This window comes from Macaca thibetana, chromosome X (genome assembly GCF_024542745.1).
Source record: "Macaca thibetana thibetana isolate TM-01 chromosome X, ASM2454274v1, whole genome shotgun sequence".
In the NCBI taxonomy this organism is placed as follows: Eukaryota; Metazoa; Chordata; class Mammalia; order Primates; family Cercopithecidae; genus Macaca; species Macaca thibetana.
Genome location: NC_065598.1, coordinates 149,821,751 through 149,845,135, shown reverse-complemented (window position 1 = coordinate 149,845,135; position 23,385 = coordinate 149,821,751). Strand labels below are relative to the sequence as shown.

The window sequence follows — 23,385 nt, the reverse complement described above, 5'->3', positions numbered from 1 at the left end:
TTCGTTTTGTATAAATTGAGTTTGAGATAATTGTAGAACATGCAAGCGGAAAAGTCCAGTAGACAGCTGGATATATAAGTTTGGAGCTGTAGACATAAATGTAAACAGAAATATAATCTCTTTCTCTCTCTCTCTCTGTCTCTCTCTCTCTGTCTCTCTCTCTCCAGAATATAAATAGTAATTAAAACCCTAAGGGAAGTATCTCCAACCAAGGCCAGAGATAGAGAAAAATCATTCAGTTAAACTGCCAAGGATAGAGCTTTTGGTTTACCATGGAATAAGTTGGTAAGAGTGATAGAAGGATAGAAGTACAAAAACAACAATAACAGCACTTACTATGGGCCAGGCACTGTTCTAATCACTCTACGTATATCAACTCATTTAATTTTGCCAGCAATCTTAAAAGGATAAGGAAGCTGAGGTACAGAGAGGCTAAATGATCTGCCCAAAAACACAATCTATGAATGGCAGAGTGAAATTGGAATCCAAGCACTCTGGCTCCATGGCCAGCATTTTAAAATTACAGTAATTTAAGAGAAAAAGTGGTTTCAACTGGTCACAGGATTGTCAACAGAATTGGTTGAAGCAATGAGGGTGACACTACTGTGGAGATCACTAGTAGTCAGTATTGGTCTGTTGGTAATCACGCCTATAGGCCTTTAGAATACATGCACATCGAACTGAATCCATAGCTTATTTTCTTAACCACCGTATTAAACTGTCTTGTAACATCTGTTGTAAGCACTAATAATTCCCAAAGCACAGGGACTCAGAAAAGTGATAGTAGTTATTCTTTTGGAAATAAATCAAGTGTATAGTTTTTCTATACACATTGTTTTACTCAAAGAACTTATGTTCATCATAGCTTTGGTTGAACTCACCATTAAAAATGCAGAAGATTTGTCCATTGAAAAAATATATATATCAGAAAAATAAAAACATTTAAAATACAGTCTAAATATTTAAGTTAAAATACGAACAAAATTTAATTCAAATGCATATAAACCCTACGATAATATTGCTATATAAGCCCTATGATAATATTGCTCATTATTACATGGATTTGTGTCTAGAGTAGAGATAACCAAAATATGGCTGCCTATGAGCAGTTGTGTGCCAGTAAATGTATAACAAACAGCTCTCAAGGAAAAGGCTGGGTTTAGTGGCTCATACCTGTAATCCCAGCACTTTGGAAGGCCAAGGCAGGCAGATCACAAGGTCAAGAGATCGAGACCATCCTGGCCAACATGGTGAAACCCCATCTCCACTAAAAATACAAAAATTAGCTGGGCGTGGTGGCGTGTCTGTAGTCCCAGCTACTCCGGAGGCTGAGGCAGGATAATTGCTCGAACCTGGGAGGCAGAGGTTGCACTGCACTCCAGCCTGGTGACAGAGCAAGAGACTCCATCAAAAAAAAAAGGCTTAATTTGTAGTGTTTGCCCATTTCTGTAGTGTAAATACTCCCATCGTGACCAATTTCAAGTTGCCAATGTGACATCAACCAGCTAGAAAAATTCCTGGAAATTTATGGCTCCTCTAAGCTAGTAGGAGCTGGCTCCAGAACACCACTTAAGTATGAGGCAAACTAAATGTAAGAAATTACAAAGGATTTCCACCTTAAGCATCACAAAGTATCACACTGAATGTATGTATATTTTTGTTCCTTTGTAAACTTTATATATTAATAATAGGTAATTATTTTCATGGTATAATTTCAAAAGTTAGAAAATGGTATATGGTGGAGACTCACCCACCCATCTCTTTCCATGAACCACCACACTCTTTTTGGAAGCAGCCCATTTTAACTCATTTCTTATATATCCTTCCAGGAATATTCTTTAAGACATTACATACATATTCTTTCTTTTTACTATCTTAAAAAACAAAAATGATAGTATACTATACTTTGTTTCACATCTTGCTCATTTGTCATTTAACAATATAACTTGGAGATTGTTCCATTTCAGTATAGAAAAACAAGCCTCTTATTAATTGTGCCATTGCCATTATAATGTTGCAATGAATATTCTTGATCATATATCATTTCACAATTGTGAATATATATGTGGAATAAATTCCTAGGAATGAAAATGCTGAGTCAAATACTGCTTCAGGAAGAGGCAGTAGACACAGTTGGTAGTTTAGCAGTGAAAAAAATTAAAGATTCTAATCCTATCTTCAGTTATTACTGACATAATTATGTAATAATGCCATATTACCTGCAAACCAAGCTCTGCTTGCTGAAGCTGTCACAACTGGACTATTTGGGAAGGATGGAGTCAATGCAGGTTGGAGACTTAAAAGATCACAATAAATATGAGGCACACTGGAGAACAAATAGAATTACATATATTCTACCTAGCTAAACTTACATTTCTTTGATTTATCCATCTATCCATCCATCTCTCCAACTATATACTAACTATATGTCTATCTGTGATAAAGATAATTAAGAAATAGTCAATGGGCTTGTGGTCTAAGAGAAGGTGATAATATAAATAGATTACAATCAATACAACCTTAAAAAGTCTAATGAATTAATATTACATGACCTTTGTAGTGATTGTGGACAATATAGAAAAATACAAACAAGAAAACTGAAATCAGCCATAATTGTTACACTCACAAATAGCTAAGCCTGGGTGCAGTGGTTCACGCCTGCAATCCCAGCACTTTGTGAGGCTGAGGGCAGCGGATCACCTGAGATCAGGAGTTTGAGACCAGCCTGACCAACATGGTGAAACCCCGTCTCTACTAAAAATACAAAAATTAGCAGGGTGTGGTGGCGTGTGCCTGTAATTCCAGCTTACTGGGGAGGCTGAGGCAGGAGAATCACTTGAACCCAGGTGGTGGAGATTGCAGTGAGCCGAGATCACGCCACTCCACTACAGCCTGGGCGACAGAGTGAGACTCTGTCTAAAAAAAAAAGAAAGAAAAAGAAAAAAGAAATAGCTAATGTCAACAGTTTGGGGTGACATACTTCAAATTTTGTATTATTCAGTTTATATGTATATGCACATATAGCAGAGTACATGTATGTGTATGTGTAGATAGATGCGTGTATCTATACACGTCTTGAATGTTACTATGTGTTCTATTTCATGAATGAGCACTTTGACATGTCATTAAATAATTTTCTACAATAATAGTTATTCTCACTAGAGGAGCCCCTAGGGGAAGGAATCAAATTCTTGAATATTCCCATCCCAATCTCTGACTTTGCAAATCATTCAGTGTAATAAAAGATGTTCCTTTGTGAAGAATGTGGAATCCCACGAAAGACTGAAAACTTCGGTCCCATATCATCATTTAAAATAGCTGAATAGTATTCCATCATATTCATAGCCCATAATTTATTTAGTTGATCACATATTATTTAAGATGCAGAAAATTATCTAGAGGGAAACAAAATTAACCTACATTAAGACATTATTAACTTACCAGTAAGGAGGTAAAGTGTCATTTTTCTCTTCCAAAGAAGCTAAATGTTGTTTTAGTACTTCAAGTAAACCATGGGGTACCTAAAAAAGTTATTATGAGCAAAAATTAAGGTGCCTCATTAAAGCTAAAATTGCTACATGTAAATTCATTATTAAAAGTAGCATCTTGGTATCAAATCAGATTTTCAAACTATGATCTAAAACACATTGTTAGGCTAGGTGCAGTGGTTCACACTTGTAATCCCAACACTTTGGGAGGCCAAGGCAGGAGGATTGTTTGAGTCCAGGAGTTTGAGACTAGTCTGGGCAACAGTGAGACCTCATCTCTACAAAAAATAGAAAAATTATCCGGGCATGATGACGCACACCTGTAGTCCCAACTACTTGGAAGGCTGAGGTGGGAGAATCACCTAAGTCCGCAGAAGTCAAGGTTGCAGTGAGCTGTGATTGATCCACTGCACTGTAGCCTGGGCCACTGAGTGAAACCCTCTCTCAAAAAAATAAAATACGTTTTTAAAAACACAAAAAAAAAGTTTCTTAAAATGATCAAAAAACTGCTAAAATATTTATCTCCTCAGAAGGCATTGGGCTTCCAACGATCTCATTAACAATAAGCTTTATTTTCACCAAGGCACTAATTTTCATTAACATTACGGATTTCATTCCTGTATATGTTTATGTCTGTTTCCCTGCAATAGACTACAAGCTCCATGAAGACAGGGATTTTGTCTGTTTTGTCCACTGATGAATCTTAAGTGCCTGGCACATAGTAAGTGCTTAATTAATATTTGCTGAATGAATGTGGATGTATATTTTTATTCTGTTTCCATTAAAAATAGACTAGAGGACTAGATTGCAGCTCCCAGGTGGACAGACAGAGCAGTGTGAGACTCTGCATTGTGAACTTTTGCTCCAGAACTACTGAAGGAATCAATTAGGAAAGCCGAGAGAACCCGCAGACCCTCTGAAGGAAGTGGATTGCTCCTGCAGGACCCAGGAGACACCCTGAATACTGTGACTGCCCAAGCTGAACACACACCCTCACTGGGGAACCTGAAGGTCTAGATCACAGGAGAAGATTCTGACTTTACTGGAAGCTGAGTCAATTTAGAGAGCTGAACAAAATACAGGGGTAGAGGAAACAGCAGAAAAAAACCCTACGAGCTCACTGGGTTCCCTGGGAAACCATTTCTGCTTTGTCTCATATGGATCCTTGGGGAGGACTAGCAGAGGTACTGGGAAAAGGAAACCTCCAGCTGAACTTTGTAAAAATTCCAACTGATCGTGAAGTCTCCTGGCCAGAACTCAGGGGAGGGCATAAATCCAGTGTACACACTCCACAGGCGGGAAGGCACAAAAGCCATCCTTGCTGTCGTAGCTGGGAGGCTGGTAGCCTGGGGCAAGTTCTCAGCCCTGCTCACCCACTCCCTGGAAACAGACTTGGTGCCTTTGGTGGGGGCACAGTGGGAGTTAGATGGGCGTTTGGGGTTGTTTGGGAGCTGGGTAAGGTCTGTGACTGCCAGCTCTCCCCCACTTCCCTGACAACCTACATGACACAGCAGAGGCAGCCATAATCCTCCTGGGAAGATAACTCCATTGACCTGAGAACCACACCCCCATCCCCCACATAGCCGCAGCAAGACTCGCCCAAGGAGAGTCTGAGCTTAGACACACCTAATCCTGCCCCCAACTGATAGTCCTTCCCTACCCACCCTGGTAGCTGAAGACAAAGGTCATATTCTCTTGGGAGTCCTAGGTCCTCGCCCACCACCTATTCCTCCCTATACTACCACAGCTGATGCACTCTTAAAAGCACCACTTCCTGGCAGAAGGCCAACCAGCACAAAAACAGTGCATGAAACAACCAAAATTAAGGACCCCCACAGAGTCCATTTTTCCCCGCTGCCACCTCCACTGGAGCAGGCGCTGGTATCCACAGCTGAGAGACCTGCAGACAGTTCACATCACAGGACTCTGTGCAGACAACCCCCAGTACCAGCCCAGAGTCTGGTAGACATGCTGGGTGGCTAGATCCAGAAGAGAGAACAATCACTATAGCCTGGCTCTCAGGAAGCCACATCCCTAAGAAAAGAGGGGGAGTACTAACTACATCAAGGGAACACCCCGTGGGACAAAAGAATCTTAACAGTAGCCTTGAGCCCCTCTGACATAGCCTACCCAAATGAGAAGAAACCAGAAAAACAATTCTGGTAATATGACAAAACAAGGTCCTTCAACACCCCCTAAAAAAAATCACACTAGTTCACCAGCAATGGATCCAAACCAAGAAGAAATCCCTGATTTACTTGAAAAAGAATTCAGAAGGTCAGTTATTAAGCTAATTAGGGAGGCACCAGAGAAAGGTGAAGTCCAATTTAAGGAAATCAAAAAATGCTACAAGAAATGAGGGGAGAAATCTTCAGTGAAATAGATAGCATAAATAAAAAATAATCAAAACTTCAGGAAATAATGAATGCACTTAGAGAAATACAAAATGCTCTGGAAAGTCTCAGCAACAGAATTGAATAAGCAGAAGAAAGAACTTCAGAGCTCAAAGACAAGGTTTTCAAATTAACCCAATCCAACAAAGACAAAGAAAAAAAGAATAAGAAAATATGAACAAAGCCTCCAAGAAGTCTGGGATTATGTTAAATAACCAAACCTAAGAATAATTGGCATTCATGAGGAAGAAGAGAAATCTAAAAGTTTGGAAAATGTATTTGGGGGGTCTCTAGCAAGGTCTCTGACCTTGCTAGAGACCTAGACATCCAAATACAAAAAGCTCAAAGAACACCTGGGAAATTCATCACAAAAAGATAATCGCCTAGGCACATTATCATCAGGTTATCTAAAGTTAAGATGAAGGAAACAATCTTAAGAGCTGTGAGGCAAAAGCACCAGGTAACATAGAAAGGAAAACTTGTCAGATCAACAGCAGATTTCTTGGCAGAAACCCTACAAGCTAAAAGGGATTGGGGCCCTATATTCAGTCTCCTTAAACAAAACAATTATCAACCAAGAATTTTGTATCCAGTGAAACTAAGCTTCATAAATGAAAGAAAAATACAGTTATTTTCAGACAAACAAATGCTGAGAGAATTTGCCACTACTAAGCCAGCACTACAAGAACTGCTAAAAGGAGCTCTAAATCTTGAAACGAATCCTGGGAACACCTCAAAACAGAACTTCTTTAAAGCATAAATCCCACAGGACCTATAAAACAAAAATGCAATTAAAAAAAACATATACACACAACAAATAGCACGATGAGTAGAATAGTACCTTGCATCTCAATACTAACGTTAAATGTAAATGGCCTAAATGTTCCACTTAAAAGATACAGAATTGCAGAGTGAATAAGAATTCACCAACCACCTATCTGCTGCCTTCAAGAGACCCACCTAACACGTAAGGACTCACATAAACTTAAGGTAAAGGGGTGGAAAAAGACATTCCATGCAAATGGACACCAAAAGCAAGCAGGAGTAGCTATTCTTATAAAAAACAAAACAAACTTTAAAGCAAGAGCAGTTAAAAAAGACAAAGAGGGACATTATATAATGATAAAAGGACTAGTTCAACAGGAAAATATCACAATCCTACATATATATGCACCTGACACTGGAGCTCCCAAATTTAGAAAACAATTACCACTAAACCTAAGAAATGAGATAGGTAGCAACACAATAATAGTGGGGGACTTCAATATTCCACTAACAGCACTAGACAGGTCATCAAGACAGAAAGTCAACAAAGAAACAAGAGGTTTAAACTATACCCTGGAACAAACGGACTTAACAGATATTTACAGAACATTCTACCCAACAACTGCAGAATATACATTCTATTCATCAGCTCATGGAACATTCTCCAAGATAGACCATATGATATGCCACAAAACAAGTCTCAATAAATTTAAGAAAATTGAAATTAGATCAAGTAGTCTCTCAGGCCACAGTGGAATAAAGCTGGAAATCAACTCCAAAAATGAACCTTCAAAATCATGCAAATACGTGAAAATTAAATAACCTGTTCCTGAATGATCATTGAGTCAACAACGAAATCAAGATTGAAATTTAAAAATTCTTTGAACTGAAAGACAACAGCGACACAACCTATCCAAACCTCTGGGATACAGCAAATGCAGTGCTAAGAGGAAAGTTCATAGACCTAAATGCCTGCATCAAAAAGCCCGAAAGAGCACAAATAGACAATCTAAGGTCACACCTTAAGGAACTAGAGAAACAAGAACAATCCAAACCCAACTCCAGCAGCAGAAAGGAAATAACCAAGATCAGAGCAGAGCTAAATGAAATTGACACCAAAAAAATGCAAAAGATAAATGAAACAAAAAGCTTGTTCTGGAAAAGATAAATAAAATTGATAGACCATTAGCAAGACTAACCAAGAAAACAAGAAAGAAAATCCAAATAAGCTCAATTAGAAACAAAATGGGAGACATTACAACTGACACCACAGAAATACAAAAGATAATTCAAGGCTACTATGAACACCTTTACACTTATAAACTAGAAAACATAGAGAAGATGGATAAATTCCTGGAAAGATACAACCCTCCTTGCTTAAATCAGGAAGAATTAGATACCCTGAACAGACCAATAACAAGCAGCAAGATTGAAACGGTAATTTTTAAAAATTACCAACAAAAAAAGTCCAGGACCAGATGAATTCACAGCTGAATTCTACTAGACACTCAAAAAAGAATTGGTACCAATGCTATTGACACTATTCCACAAGATAGAGAAAGAGGGAATCCTCCCTAAATCATTCTATGAAGCCAGTATCACCTTAATACCAAAACCAAGAAAGGACATAACCAAAAAAGAAAACTACACACCAATATCCTTGATGAACATAGATGCAAAAATCATTAGCAAAATACTAGCCAACTGAATCCAACAACATATCAAAAAGATAATCTACCATGATCAAGTGGGTTTCATACCAGGGATGCAGGGATGGTTTAACATATGTAAGTCAATAAATGTGATACAGCACATAAACAGAATTAAAAACAAAAATCATATGATCATCTCAATAGATGCAGAAAAAGCATTTGACAAAATCCAGCATCACTTTATGATAAAAACCCTCAGCAAAATCGGCAAACAAGGGACACACCTCAATGTAATAAAAGCCATCTATGACAAACCCACAGCCAACATAGTACTGAATGGGGAAAAGCTGAAAGCACTCCCTCTGAGAACCAGAACAAGACAAGGATGCCCACTCTCACCACTTCTATTCAACATAGTACTGGAAGTTCTAGCCAGAGCAATCAGACAAGAGAAAAAAATAAAGAGCATCCAAATTGGTAAAGAGGAAGTCGAACTGTTGCTATCTGCTAATGATATGTTGGTATAATGAGAAAACCCTAAAACTCCTCCAAAAAGCTCCTAGAACTGATAAAAGAATTCAGCAAAGTTTCAGGATACAAAATTAATGTACACAAATCAGTAGCTCCCCCATACACCAACAGTGACGAAGCTGAGAATCAAATCAAGAACTCAACTCCTTTTATAATAGCTGCAAAAATATAAAATACTTAGGAATATACCTAACCAAGCAGGTGAAAGACCTCTGCAAGGAAAACTACAAAACACTCCTGAAAGAAATCACAGATGACACAAACAAATGGAAACACATCTCATGCTCATGGATGGGTATAATCAATATTGTGAAAATGACCATACTGCCAAAAGCAATCTACAAGTTCAATACAATTCCCATCAAAATGCTACCATCATTCTTCAGAGAACTAGAAAAAAAAAATCCTAAAATTCATATGGAACCAAAAAAGAGCCTGCATAGCCAAAACAAGACCAAGCAAAAAGAACAAATCTGGAGGCATCACATTACCTGACTTCAAACTATACTATAAGGCCATAGTCACCAAAACAGTATGGTACCGGTATAAAAATACACGCATAGACCAATGGAACAGAATAGAGAACCCAGAAATAAAGCCAAATGCTTACAGTCAACTGATCTTTGACAAAGCAAACAAAAGCATAAAGTGGGGAAAGGACACCCTTTTCAAAAAATGGTGCTGGGATAACTGGCTAGCCACATGTAGGAGAATGAAACCGGATGCTCCTCTCTCACCTTATATAAAAATCAATGCAAGATGGATCAAAGACTTACACCTAGGACCTGAGTCTATAAAAATTCTAGAAGATAACGTCAGAAAAACCCTTCTAGACATCGGCTTAAGCAAGGATTTCATGACCAAGAACCCAAAAGCAAATGCAATAAAAACAAAGATAAATATCTGGGACTTAATCAAATGAAAGAGCTTTCGAACGGTAACGGTAAAAGGAACAGTCAGCAGAGTAAACAGACAACCCACAGAGTGGGAGAAAATCTTCACAATCTATACATCTGGCAAAGGACTAATATCCAGAATCTGCAATGAACTCAAACGAATTATCAAGAAAAAAAAAAAAAAAACAATCCCATCAAAAAGTTGTCTAGGGACATGAATAAACAATTCTCAAAAGAAGATATACAAATGGACAACAAACATATGGAAAAATGCTCAACATCACTAATTATCAGGGAAATGTCCATCAAAACCATAATGAAAAACCACCTTACTCCTGTAAGAATGGCCATAATAAAAAAATAATAGATGTTGGCATGGATGCGGTGAAAAGGGAACACTTCTACACTGCTGGTGGGAACGTAAACTAGTACAACCACTATGGAAAACAGTGTGGAGATTCCTTAATGAACTAAAAGCAGAACTATCATCTGATCCAGCAATCCCACTACGGGGCATCTACCCAGAGGAAAAGAAGTCATTATACGAAAAAGATACTTGCTCATGCATGTTTATAGCAGCACAATTCGCAACTGCAAAAATGTGGATCCAACCCAAATGCCCATCAATCAACAAGCGGATAAAGAAACTGTGGTATAGATATACGATGGAATACTACTCAGCCATAAAAAGGAATAAATTAACAGCATTTGCAGTGACCTGGATGGGATTGGAGACCATTATTCTAAGTGAAGCAACTCAGGAATGTAAAACCAAACATCGTATGTTCTCACTAACAAGTGGAGTTAAGCTATCAGGATGCAAAGGCATAAAAATGATACAGTGGACTTTGGGGACTTGAGAGAAAGGGTGGGAAGGAGGTGAGGGATAAAAGACTACAAACTGGGTTCAGTGTATACTGCTTGGGAGAGAGGTGCACTAAAATCTCACAAATCACCACTAAAGAACTTACTCATGTAACCAAATACCACCTCTTCCCCAAAAACCTATGAGGAAAAAAAAATTTTTAAATAGAAACAGTAGACTCCCTCTTATATAAGACCAATTCCTCACCAGGATTCTATATTCCACCAACTTCTGTGAACCATTCACTGATTCTTTGTTCAAGAAATATTTATGATAATTTACCATAAGAAATTGGGATATAACCATAAGCACAAACAACTTGATCCCAAGCTTCATAAGATTACAGTCTACAGATAAGGAGAAGATATATCAAACAATCACACAAATAAATGTAAAGTCATTTTAAGTTATAAACGGTAGCATGAAAGAGAGGTACACAATACTCAGTGTTGAAGCAGGGGAATCTAACCAAGTCAGGGAAGCCCGGGAAGCAAGCCCTCCTGAAGAAAGTAATAGTTTGTGCTGTGTATACTTATCCTTATGAAGGATAGTTCAGGAATAAGTAGTAGGTCAGTATGGAAAGAAAGAGCATTGTAGACAGAGGAATAACATGTGCAAAGGCCCTGGGGAAGGCATATGGCACAGATGAACCCTGTTGCTAGAGCAGAAAGAGCAGAGGGGAGAGTAAGGGAGATGAAGCTGGAGAGTAGGCAAGGATTCAACAATGCAGGAGCTTAAATTAAAAGCAATGGTGAGGAGCTTGCACTTTGTCCTAAGAATCCTGGGAGACCTTCGAGGGCTTTTAAGTGAGAAGTGAAATGACTAGATCTCTATTTTGGATGTTATCAGATCTGCATTCTGGATGCACTGCGTAAAACAAACAGCAGGGGCAGAGTATATGGAGACAGACTGGTTGGAAGGTGAGAGAGGATGGAAGTTGAAGCTAAAATGCAGAAAAGAGGAGGCATTGCAGACAAAGTCGTTAGGATTCAGTGTTGGATTGTAAGGGGAGTTGAGGGAGAGAGTATCAAGGATGAGAAGGGTACACAGAATGAGAAGCAGATCTGGGGGGAAGATGGGTGATATAAACTGCTGAGCTAGCAGTGGGAGAAGCTTTTAATGAACTACTTACAGAGGTGTGGACAGAGCTAAGGAACAATTCTGAGAGAATAAATAACAAAAGGTGTCAGTATTTGAATAATGTTGGAAACATTTTATTCCGTCTGATTTGCTTTGGGACAATTCACTGCCAGCTATAAATTTGTGGAAACACTGCCCCACAATCTTAGCAGACAAGATGGGCAGAAAATCGCTTAGAAACACTGAAAACATGTGACAAAGGGCTTTCCGTGAAAAGGGTGGATGTAAAGCAGTAAGGACCCCCTTCGTGAAGCACGCAGTCACCCTCCAGCCACCAGAACCACAGGAACGAGGTGGTAACTGAGGGAAAACACATCTAGGCACACGTCACGGTGGCACCTTCCAGCAGGTCCCCAGGGTTGTGCCCCTGGAGCTCTGACAAAGAGTGTGGCCCAGAAATGTCATGTTTGGACTGCGAGTTTTGGTGAAAAATAACAATGCATCAGGTTGCAGACAAAGCAGACCCTGCTATGTGCGTTTATGGGAGCCACGCCCAACAGGAACCACAGGGAATGATCCAGAGGAGAGCGATGGACAGACACAAAGAGACACACCAGAGAGAGGCTCTCAGGAGGAGGCTCTGTGGCCTCCAGACCATGTCAAAGCCAAGGCAGAAAGGATGAACTGAGGAAAGGAGGAAAATTTCCTCTTAAGGAAGGTAAAATCCAGAAGGGATCCCTAAAATGGTGAGCAGTTTAAACCTAGCAGTTTTGCATTAATTCACATAAAGTGTAATGAAAACTGTTAAGACACACAAGGAGAGACTGGCCAATCTACAGTCACAGAGGAAGACCCTTCACACCCCTTCACAGGATCTCGCAGCAGATTGGCTGAAAAGTATCCTTGAAACTGCAAACCTCTCTCAAGGAGACCCACTGAGTTGGGCAAAGGTGGGGCTGACTTAATTCTCGCCTCCCTGCTCTCCCACGTAGCCCTGCATTTCACTCCATTCCAGGGTTTCTGGGACACCCGAGAAAGCGTGTAGTCCAGGGAGCACGTCTGCCAACTGAAGGCCTTGACAAATGACTTTCTGTACTGGCTGAAGGCCAGGGCCCAGCGTACTGATAAGGAAGCTCTTCCAGAAAAAGAGTTGATTTACAGAGGAGTGAATCTGCATGAAAGTTTACCAACAAGATCCCTGCCTGCCTTTTGCAGGCTCTCCTGCAGCCCCATCTACTTCATTTTTGATCTCAGGGAGACCAGAGCTGAGGTAAGGAGGAGGGTGGACTGGTGGGAAATGTGGCCCTCCACTCAGGTACTCCTCCTGGCAAATGTCCCTTACAGCGCAAGCCACAGGTGCTGGTCAATTAATGCTCATCTGTATCCTGACAAAGGCTGAGACTGTGGTTCCTAGCAAAGGTCCCCTCGCTGCCCCCACCACTTCCCTTAGGGAAGAAATGTCAATGTAGAAAAAAATCAGAGGGCTACATATAATGTAGATATCTAGTGATTCTTCATGTGTAATTTTTGTTCAGTCTTTTTCGGGAACTCAGGGGCCGGAATTGTGTCTCATTCATTATAACTGAAAAGGAGTCAAGCATGTTTATGAATGCATGTTGATTGAAATCAACTGGTTATGTCGCCATGAGGCAATGAAACTCTACTCACCTACTAACCCAGATATTCTCATTGTCTCTCTCTCTTCCCACCACTGGTCATCTGAAACTTCTCATTCAGGAAGCCATGCATTATTTCACCCAACAGTGGTTCCCATTGTGGACCACTTTGTGGGATTTCAGGGCTACGTGCAAGCTGCCTTTGTACTTGTCTGCACATGAAGGAATATTTGTGCTGTGTATACTTGAGAGAACACATTCCTTTCCTTCAAAGACTTATAAGCCATCAGCCAAAACCTCCCTCTTTCTCTGCCACTAAACTTAACATTTTATTTGCATCTGCAACCATCCTCTCTCCCCTACATCTTCATCTTCTCTCTCTTCACAGGCTTCTTCACATACACATGACTGCCACATGAACCAGACTGTCTGAGCATTCCACATGTGTTATCTCAGATAATCCTTCATTCTTCTAGTCCCAACCAAGACAGGTCTGCCACACCAGTCCCTGATATATAGGATGGGGACAGCTGGGGGATGGCTGTGAAAGTCCTGAGTCTCCAGATTTTCCAGAAACCTCTGAGCCTCCTTTGTTGCAGATGATACAGAGGCCTCTACTCCACAAGTTACAAGCCCCATCAGGATCTGCTCCCACCTCCATTCCTGTCCTCTAGGCCTATGACTATAGTTAAGTCACAGCAAAACTCAGCTAGGGGCATGCCTCTGATATAGCCCCCAATCACCCTCCAAGCAAAATAGTAGATTCAAAAACAAAACAAAACAAAACAAAAAAAACAAACAACAACAACAACAAAAAAAACCACAGGACTACCTCCCAAGAGGATGGCAGAAATTAGCACAAATCTAAATAGTAGAAAGGATTATATTAGTGGTGATAGTCCCCATTCCCCATCAAAACCAGTTGGGTTCTGGAGATTAACAATTACAGCAAAATCAATCAAGTAGTAGCCCAATTGTAGCCACTATGCCAGCCATGATAGTTTCTTTGGTAGAGGTAGAGTTAATGCAGCTTTAGGTACATGGTATGTGGCTGCTGGTTTGGTGACTGTATTGCTTTCTATCACCATCAGAAGTGTGACTCAGAAAGAGTACACAGGCACATGGAATGAACAGCACTTTATATTTTCAGTTTTGTACCCATAGCTGTGTTAACTCTCTCATCTTCTGTCATAATAAAGTTAGAAGTCTAGACCATCTGGTCACTCCTCAGAACATGAAATTGATCCACCGTATCCATGATGTCACGCTCACAGGATCAGATGAGCAGGCAGTAGGCAATATAGTGAAAGATACATGCAGTCTACATTCTTTTCACACTGATAAAATTTGGGGGGTTCCAGTGGTCAGAGGCATACCAGGACATCACATCAAAATAAAAGATAAAGTATTGTATCTTGTACCTCCCACAACAAAAAAGGATACATGATACCTCGTAGGCTTCTTTGGGCTCTGGAGACAGCATATTCCCAAAGGAGGGAAAACAACTCTCACCCATACCCCAGGTGGCCTAAATTTTAGACCTGCCACCTAAATTTGGGGGCCCAGAGCAGGAAAGCGCTCTGTAGTAGGTCCAGGCTGGGTCAGAAGCCCTGCTGCTCAGGCCCCATGGTACGTCTGGGTTGGAGCACAGGCAGGTCCAGAGGGCTAAGTAGGATGCACAAGCAGGTTGCCTGAGGCCCATCTTGTCCACACCTCCAGCACTGCCACTTCTACCTCAGGTCACACCTGTGCCCCTGAGGGGATCCCTGAGAACTAGTTGCTGAGGAAGAAAAAAGCCTGAGCTCATTTGATTCTTACAACACTACTATGAGCCAGGTGGTGCATCACACCCATTTTGCAGTTGCAGAAATGAGGAACAGAGAATGGAAATGAGTTGCTTGAGACCATATACCTGAAAGGTGGACAAGGCAGCCATCAAACCTAAGTTCATTATTCCAAATACCCTGCTGTTTCTACTGATAATATTACAAGCATGGTCTAGTAGTTATACACACACACACACACACACACACACACACAATAAGCACACATATATATGTTACTTATGGAGAAATGAAAATGCACACACATAAGTATATCGCAAAGGATGGAGAGTCTCAGATGATGATTAATATAATAAACACATAAACAAAGACAAAAACATCACTTAAATACATAGGAGAGATACACTGACCTGAGTAATACATGGAATGTTGCTCTGGTCAATTCCAACTTGCTGAAATAAAAAATGCGGGTGAAAGTACACATTACAGCAGAGAGTGGCAACAACAAAAATGTAACTGAGAGACCATTGTGTGCATGAAAGAGAAAATACCCCAAGAGTATGATGTCTTCCTGGGCTGGTACTTTGCCAGGCTAAAGTATGCCTTGCATACTTAAGTACACCCTTATATTTGTCCTAAGGATAGACTTTGATATTATTATTATTTTATTATTATTATTTTACTTTAAGCTCTGGGATACATGTGCAGAAAGTGCAGGTTTGTTACATAGGTATACACGTGCCATGGTGGTTTGTTGCACCCATCAACCCGTCATCTACATTAGGTATTTCTCCTAATGCTGTCCCTCCCCTAACCCCTCACACCCTGACAGGCCCCAGCATGTGATGTCCCCCTCCCTGTGTCCATGTGTTCTCATTGTTCAACTCCCACTTATGAGTGAGAATATGCGGTGTTTGGTTTTCTCTTCTTGTGTTAGTTTGCTGAGAATGATGGTTTCCAGCTTACTGAGTTTTTGCTGATTTGAGAAGAGCTAAGCTGTATTTTGGATATCATACAAATGTGTTCTGATTTTTCAAGTAGTCAGAAGTCAGCCGTTATTCATATTGTCATTCTCCCATGGATAATATGTCTTTGTTCTCTTTGGTTTTCAGAAGCTTGACTATCACTCGCCTCCGTGTGGTTCTTCTTGTATTTATCCTGCTTGGGTTCCTCTGAGTGTCAGAGAGAACATAGGGCTCACCTCAAGTGTTTCTCTCACTGACCACAAACCTACCTATTGTTCACTACCTAAAAAGACTTATGTCATATATATTTTGGTCTACTTTTAGAGTTGTTTCTGATGGGAGGGTAAGCTTGGTACTGGTTATCTTTATGGCTGCAAACAGAAGTCCTTGTAAGATTGCTTTTGAGTGCAAGTCCATTGGATAATACATTTGAAGTACCTAACTTTAGCTTTAGTTTTACTGTTTACAAAGTAGTTAAAACAACTACCAATTACTGTGTGTTTGTGTGGTTATGGTGGTGGAGGGAAGAGGTATAGTTTCAACTGATACTAAATTATTGCAAAAAAAGAAACACCGTAAGTAGAAATGGATTTCTGTACCTCTGCAACTTTCAGAAACTGTGTCAATTTGGTTGTTCCTCCAAGGAACTTGATGTAAATATCCAAACTTTCCCTGCATTGGTTCTTCCTCATGTCAAAATATTTGTCTAAAAATAGAAAAAAATTACCATAAAGGAGCCAATATCTTAGCAATTTTCAAGTTTTACTCCATTCTGATTATTCTATTTTAAGCTAATTCTGGATATGAATTTAACCTGTTCAAAACAATTATAATTTTAATCAAGTTATTTTCTGTTTTAATAACAAAGAAATAGCACTGCTCAATCCCCATAATCAACAAATTTTTATGGAGTAACTACCGTATACCAAATACTGGTGCTGGGTGTGTGGAATTTAATAGCATGCACAGATAGTTTAGATTTTAATTTCAACGACTTCTAGTCTATAGTCTTTTTGATTAATACAAAGCTCTGCAACCCTCTGAGGGAAAGGGCTGTGTTTCCTACTCTCTTATAACTCTACAAACGTATAATACTATGTATTTCTTCAGTATAAGAAAAGTTATCAAATTCCCGTCAATAAAGTTTAGAGAATAATTGCAGCTAAATGAATCATTCATTAGGGCTAAATGATGACAGCAATTTCCTGAAAAGTCTAAAAATATATGCTTGTATATCATCAATAACAATTACTTATGTTATAGGCTTTACCTTCTTAGGAAAGTCAAAACTGTGTTATTTGACCTTGGTGGAAATGGACCTTATTAACATATAATGAATAAACATGACAACCTAGGTTGATTCCCTGACAAATTTCCCAGAAATATCAGTTAGCACTTACATAAAAGTGGAAAAGTTTTGTGGCTAACTAGCCAAATAATGTTTAACCAATGAAGCAATATGATATCTGTATTTAAAAGTATACATGACCCTGCAAAGATTTTCTATTTTGTATCTAAAGCAAATGTGAGTCTAAATGTAGAGATAAGGGATTTTTACAAATAAATTATTTTACCATCTTACGCTTTAAAAAGTAATCATTTAAAAAGTTTATTCTTTATCCTACCTAGCAGATTAAGGATCCCTTCATTATAAGCTGCAAAGAGACGAAGAGAATCTTTAAAGAGGAGCATAAAAGCAGCATGTATTATACCATTAGTGAGTTCATCAGGATTTGCCTGAAAATTAAATAAAAAGAGTAACCAATTAACACCACAGCTAGAAAATTATTTCTCCCACCTGGAGTTACAGGATGCTATTTACTATATTTTTAAACAAAATTTATAAAGCTCTTACGTTAAAACTAAGAAGAGCATTAAACTGGGTTTGAATAACTGGAAGTGTGTTTAGCAGTTCTTCAGTATTCATAGTTCTTATCACACCATCTGTCCTATAAAAGATAAAAGAAAATCATGAACCTCAATAACTAAGAGTTTGAGGAGCACTGTGACATCAGCATCTTGAAATAGGGCTGTTTTTGACAAACTACAAAGCAGACCACATGTAAGTCCAGTACTTCTTGCTTACAAACTAATGATATTTACTGACCCTCTCTTGGTTTTTGTGATGTCAGATGAGATCATTCTATATGCAAGTGACTTTTCATTCAAGTACCTGCTGTATCGTCTGATGAAGGTTGACATAGTATAGCCTAAAAATGAGATATTTTTATTATTTCCAATTAAACCAACAGTAGCTTTTTACAATACGTCAATAAATGCAAAGACTTATTCCATATTCACCTGTATACCTCAATAATATCTTTGAAGCACAAAAGCTAGAATGGCCTTTATTAATCACCTATTCCAACATTCTTCAAGCTTTCTGTTAAAGTTTAATTTTTATTTCCTTAGAGCCTAGATATCATCCCTTAATGGGGTATTGATGGTGATATTCCTGAACAGATGAAATAATTGAACTGTATCAGCTCCTTTGACATTTTCACAGAAACTATTATAAATTGTTAGCATTTTCCTTACTCTCCTCATCCCACTGCCACCATCCCACCTCCTCTCTCCCTCCACTCAGCAAATGACCTGCCGCCTACTTCATAGAGAAAAAGGAGAAGAAGGCCATGGTAGAAACTCAACTAATCTCTACTCAACCTCCAAATGTATGCTGATTCCCCTTCAATTTATTCATTCATTAAACAATCACTGAGTGCCTACTATAAGCCAGGCGATGTACTAAGTGCGGGAAGTTCAGCAGTGAAAAACAACAGACAAATATTCCTGCCCTCATAGGGCTTACATTTCAATGGGAAATGACAGACAATTACGTTAAAAAAAAAAAAAAAAAAAAAAAAGGGAACACAGAGACAGTCAGTGAGAAGGGGAAATAATAAACCCAGTCAGAGAACTGGTGTAAAGGTGCTGCAATTTTTGGTAGGCTGGACAAGGCTTCGCTGAGTAAAGACCTGTAGCTCTCATTAACTTTTCTGTCTCTAGCACATGACATATTCTGTTATTCTTAGTAAGCTCCAAAATATATGTTGTATCAATGAATTTGGGGATTATTTACATTCTTAAAATGTATAACACATCGCAGCCTTCATAATTTAGAACCTTTTTTTAACTAGGCATGATTTTCAGAATTTTTCCCTCCTTGGCATATGGAAATATTTCCATCAAAGAATCATCTTACCTTCTATGACACTTTTATCCAGGAAATTGTGTAAAGTGAACAAAGAGTTCCGACATGAAACATGTTTAATGAAACGCTGTCAAACAAATGTGTCAAATTCTAAAATTAGTTTCTGTACACACAAAAAGTTCATTAATGATTGTCATTATGAACGTATACTTAATTCTATCACACACCTTGTATCTATTTCAGGAGCATTGATTAAGTTGCACACAATCATATCCTGTGCTGGCCAACATAAGGATTTGCAGTGCTGCCAACTCTCCTCTGTTTATATACTCCCCAAATAAACAAGGAGTTAAACATTAAAGCTCATGTGAATACACACTGTTTCCCTCTAAGACTTTCTATCTAGCCATGCCCCACGCTTGATTTTGAGTAATTTTAAGTTACAGAAGTATGCAAATAATAATATGATACATCTGTGGACCCCACTACCTAGAAATGATAACTGCTAACTTTCTGACATACCTGCTTCAAGTCTATTTTTAAAATAAGAGAAAATAAATGGTTACAGATAAAGCCGCATCCCCAAGATCCATTTCCTGCTTCTACCTAGAAGTAACTGGTATCATAATTTTAATGTGTTATCTTTACAGTCTATTTTCCTTATAGTTTCACATGTATTTGTTCCATGGACAAGTACTGTGTGTATTTTAAAATTTTTTACATAAGTAGTTTTGCACTCTGTCATTCTACAATTTGCTTCCTCTATTAGCATTGTTTTTGAGATCTAGCCTTGTTGGTATACAATCCCATTTAATGTAATACAGCATTTCATTGTATAACCACACTAAATTTTATCTGTTCTCTACTGATGGAAATTTAGGTGATTTCTAGTTTTTCATTATTATAAACATGATGTGAGAAGTGGATTTGCTGAGTCACTGGGATGGGCATTTTCAACTTTTTAAATGTGTCTCAATGTTCTCCTCTCCACAGTGATAAACTGCAGCAGCTACATGTATCCACAGAGTATGTGAATTCCCATTACCTCAATGTCCTCCCAACTATTCATACTGTCAGAAATTTTAATTTTTGCTAATATGAGCATGTTTGCAGATGGTTATTAGACATTCTGGTTTCCTTTTGTATAAATCCTCTGTTCATTTCTTTTGCTCATTAGTCTATTGTAGTGCCTTTTTCTTACTAATTATGTATTCTGAATATTAACCTTTGGTCTATAGTATATATGTTGCAAATGTCTTCTTTTAACTATGGTGCCTTTGCTACCCAAATGTCATAAGCATATTCTCCTACATTTTCTTCAATTTTATCTATTTTTTGAATTTAGATATTTCATCCACGTGGAATTTATTTTTGTATATGGAGTAATATAAGCATCTCATTCTATTTTTTCCATAGGGATGTTGTTTGTGCCAATAGGCTTTATTTTAAATTCTTTCCCCCATACTTTTCCCCACATGCTTACAGTCCTTTGTACTAAGGAAGGAAACGACTACCATTGGAATATACATCATGCTCACCTCATTTCCATGCACCATGAGGTGGTGTACAGTAACCAGGGCTTTGAACACCACCACCCAGCTACTGCTCCTAGTTTTTTCAGAAAGAATATTAGCCAGATGTTCAACACTCATGTTAGTTTCATTGATGTACTGTATTAGATCTAAATGAGAGACAATGATAAGCATTAGAATACAGACTGAGAAATACTTTTCAAAACCAAAATTGGTAATTTTAACTTAAGTACAGATGCAATCAAATGTTGGAGAAATGACATAGGGAACCCTCAAAAATATTTTCTTCATTACATGTATTACAATTTGCACTGTTATATGTTACATGATATTTAATGCTTTTAATTATCTTGCATACTTGATGAGGGCAGGGAATGAATCCATTTTGGTCCTCAAGGCCCAGCAAAGCAGATGGCACATAACAGGTTCTGGTCAATACTTATTAAATGAATGAACAGTACTGAAGAAGATGACATACCCAAGATCATACAGGTAGTTAAATGGCAGGGCTGGGATTTGAAATTAGATTTGTTTGACCCTAGAGATCAAGCTATTAACCACTGTCACTGCTTCTCTCAAGAAAACTGTCATTCCATGAAGGTTCAGTTAGGAACTTTCTTTGTACTGTCACCCCATCTCTGACCCTTTTATCTGCATCCTGTATCCTTTTATTTATTGCTTCTATTTCTTGAGTTCAGTAGCTCATAGCTTTGTACCTAGTTTATTGTGACAGCTTTTAAATTTCTGGTCTCATGCCTATAACCATTCATGAATTCATTTCATACAGCCCCTCAAAAGTTAAGTTTCATAATTCGATTTTCACATTCAAGAACACGCAATGATTCCCTCCTTTTTACCAGTTCAAAATCTTCTTTGCTTTCAAAACTGTCTACAAACTATCATTATGCAACAACTTCATCCATGGTACTTATTAATTAATGAGCATTTCTTTAGGTTTTCAGAAGCCAATTCTGGCATATATTACATAAGTATCCAGGACTGTGTAATATATACAGAGACTCTAGTATGTGACCTGCTGAGAATAATGCTTAGCAAACATATATATATGAAATTAATCTCTGTTTAACTTAGTAACTTGCTGTAACACATGCACATTATCATGATGATAAGAAGATAAAACTTCAGAAGGCAAATACAGATTAAGTCAATGAATAGTTTAAGCAAAATACCAAAATAAAGAGGTGATCAAAAGAATGAGTTAGCTATGCAGGTTTCAATAGCAGTAAAATTTAATTATATTACCAATAACACACATTGTTTGTGAAGTCACTGCTCACTATAAGCTCAAACAACAGGGAGTGGGGCTAGACTGGATAGATTGGGAGTCTATCCTTTGAGCAACGGGTCACTCCAGGAATCAAAAATCTTCCTCCTAGAAACATACACAGGGCACAAAAATTATGCCATGGACACTCTAAAGCCTATTCATGGACGTTAGGTTAGGAATACCTAAGGGAGAATCTATTCAATAGACTTTCCTTCAGAAGACTCGCTGAATGTTATAATTTATAAGAGCACTGGGGTGAACTTGGGAAAAGAAACCTTTCTAAGAAGCCTGGGTTATTATTCCACCCTCTTTGTCTCCTATCTTAGTTGAATAATTTCTAAATATTTTGGAATTTGGAGTTAAAAACACCAGAGGTCGCTTTGGGAGGCCGAGGCGGGCGGATCACCTGAGGTCAGGAGTTCAAGACCAGCCTGACCAACGTGGAGAAACCCCGTCTCTACTGAAAATACCAAATTAGCTGGGTGTGGTGGCGGGCTCCTGTAGTCCCAGCTAATCGCGAGGCTGAGGCAGGAGAATCGCTCGAATCCGGGAGGCAGAGGTTACAGTGAGCAGAGATCACCACTGCACTCCAGCCTGGGCAACACAGCTAGACTCTGTCTCAAATAAAAAAAGAAAACCACCAGAGGTTCCCTTCTGTGCTCAAAGATTACTAGAAATGACAGTTCAAACTCCCCCTCCTGCAGGGACGTGGAAAAGGGGAGGGCATTGAGGTGAGTGGGAGGGGAGTAGCGGAAGGGGAGGGGAACAAGGTGCCGCCATTAGGAGGTTCTTCCCCACTCAGACTGCACTAGCGGCATGGGCTGCCCATACCCGGCCTCCTACTCACCAGCCAGTTGTTTCGGCTCAGGCTCCGTGGGCTCATCGTTGGTTGCCCTGAGGGCAGCCTTGGATGCAGATAACCCCATGGGCGAGTCGCAGACTGCCAGTCACAAGGGTGATGGCGACAGAGTCCAGCCCCACCTCTTCCAGACCACAGAGGACCGCATCCCTGAGCAGGGTACTGGCACCCCTGGTGTTGGACGAGGAGCCCCAGGTGATGGAAGAAATGCCTGACCCTGCAGGGAGCCCTCACCAGGCGACCTTACTTCATGCAGCCTGACGCAGACATCCAGCATTATGAGGTGGGATTTGAACTTACGAGGAGCTCGGGCTCTGCAAGAATGCTGGGAAAGATGGCTGCCCGGCCCAAGAAGGCATGTACCACGAACTTGCTTGGTTTCTGAGGGCAAGTCCAGGTTTGGGGCAGGGCATCTCTAGAGGAGCTAGGGCACTTTGCATACTACATGGCACAGTAACAAAATAAACAACAACCATTAATGAACATTATGAGGAAGGGGGACATGTTGGGGACTCCACAT

The 23,385-nt window shown here is 39.3% G+C and overlaps 2 protein-coding genes and 1 long non-coding RNA gene across 4 annotated transcripts in view; 1 reads left to right on the top strand and 2 right to left on the bottom strand.

Annotated features, from left to right (window-relative positions):
- LOC126945522 (uncharacterized) overlaps positions 1–3,523 on the bottom strand; it is a 40,581-nt gene extending 37,058 nt beyond the window's left edge. The window contains exon 1 of one of the 2 annotated variants that reach the window (XR_007722471.1): positions 3,442–3,523. This is a non-coding gene — a long non-coding RNA (uncharacterized LOC126945522). Of the gene's footprint in view, positions 1–2,219; positions 2,316–3,441 lie in introns of those variants that run through there. The other variant, XR_007722470.1, reaches the window with a different exon arrangement.
- Positions 1–23,385, top strand: part of CMC4 (C-X9-C motif containing 4) — a 540,756-nt gene that overhangs the window by 444,448 nt on the left and 72,923 nt on the right. The gene's annotated exons all lie outside the window — the stretch shown is intronic.
- On the bottom strand, positions 12,632–22,932 carry LOC126945939 (phosphatidylinositol-binding clathrin assembly protein-like). Its single transcript, XM_050775888.1, has 9 exons — positions 22,854–22,932; positions 20,725–20,867; positions 19,238–19,313; positions 18,143–18,245; positions 17,891–17,984; positions 17,661–17,772; positions 16,635–16,741; positions 15,481–15,522; positions 12,632–12,805 (listed from the first exon to the last, which is right to left on the bottom strand). Exons 1-9 carry the CDS (start codon positions 22,930–22,932, stop codon positions 12,632–12,634), a joined length of 930 nt encoding a protein of 309 aa, XP_050631845.1.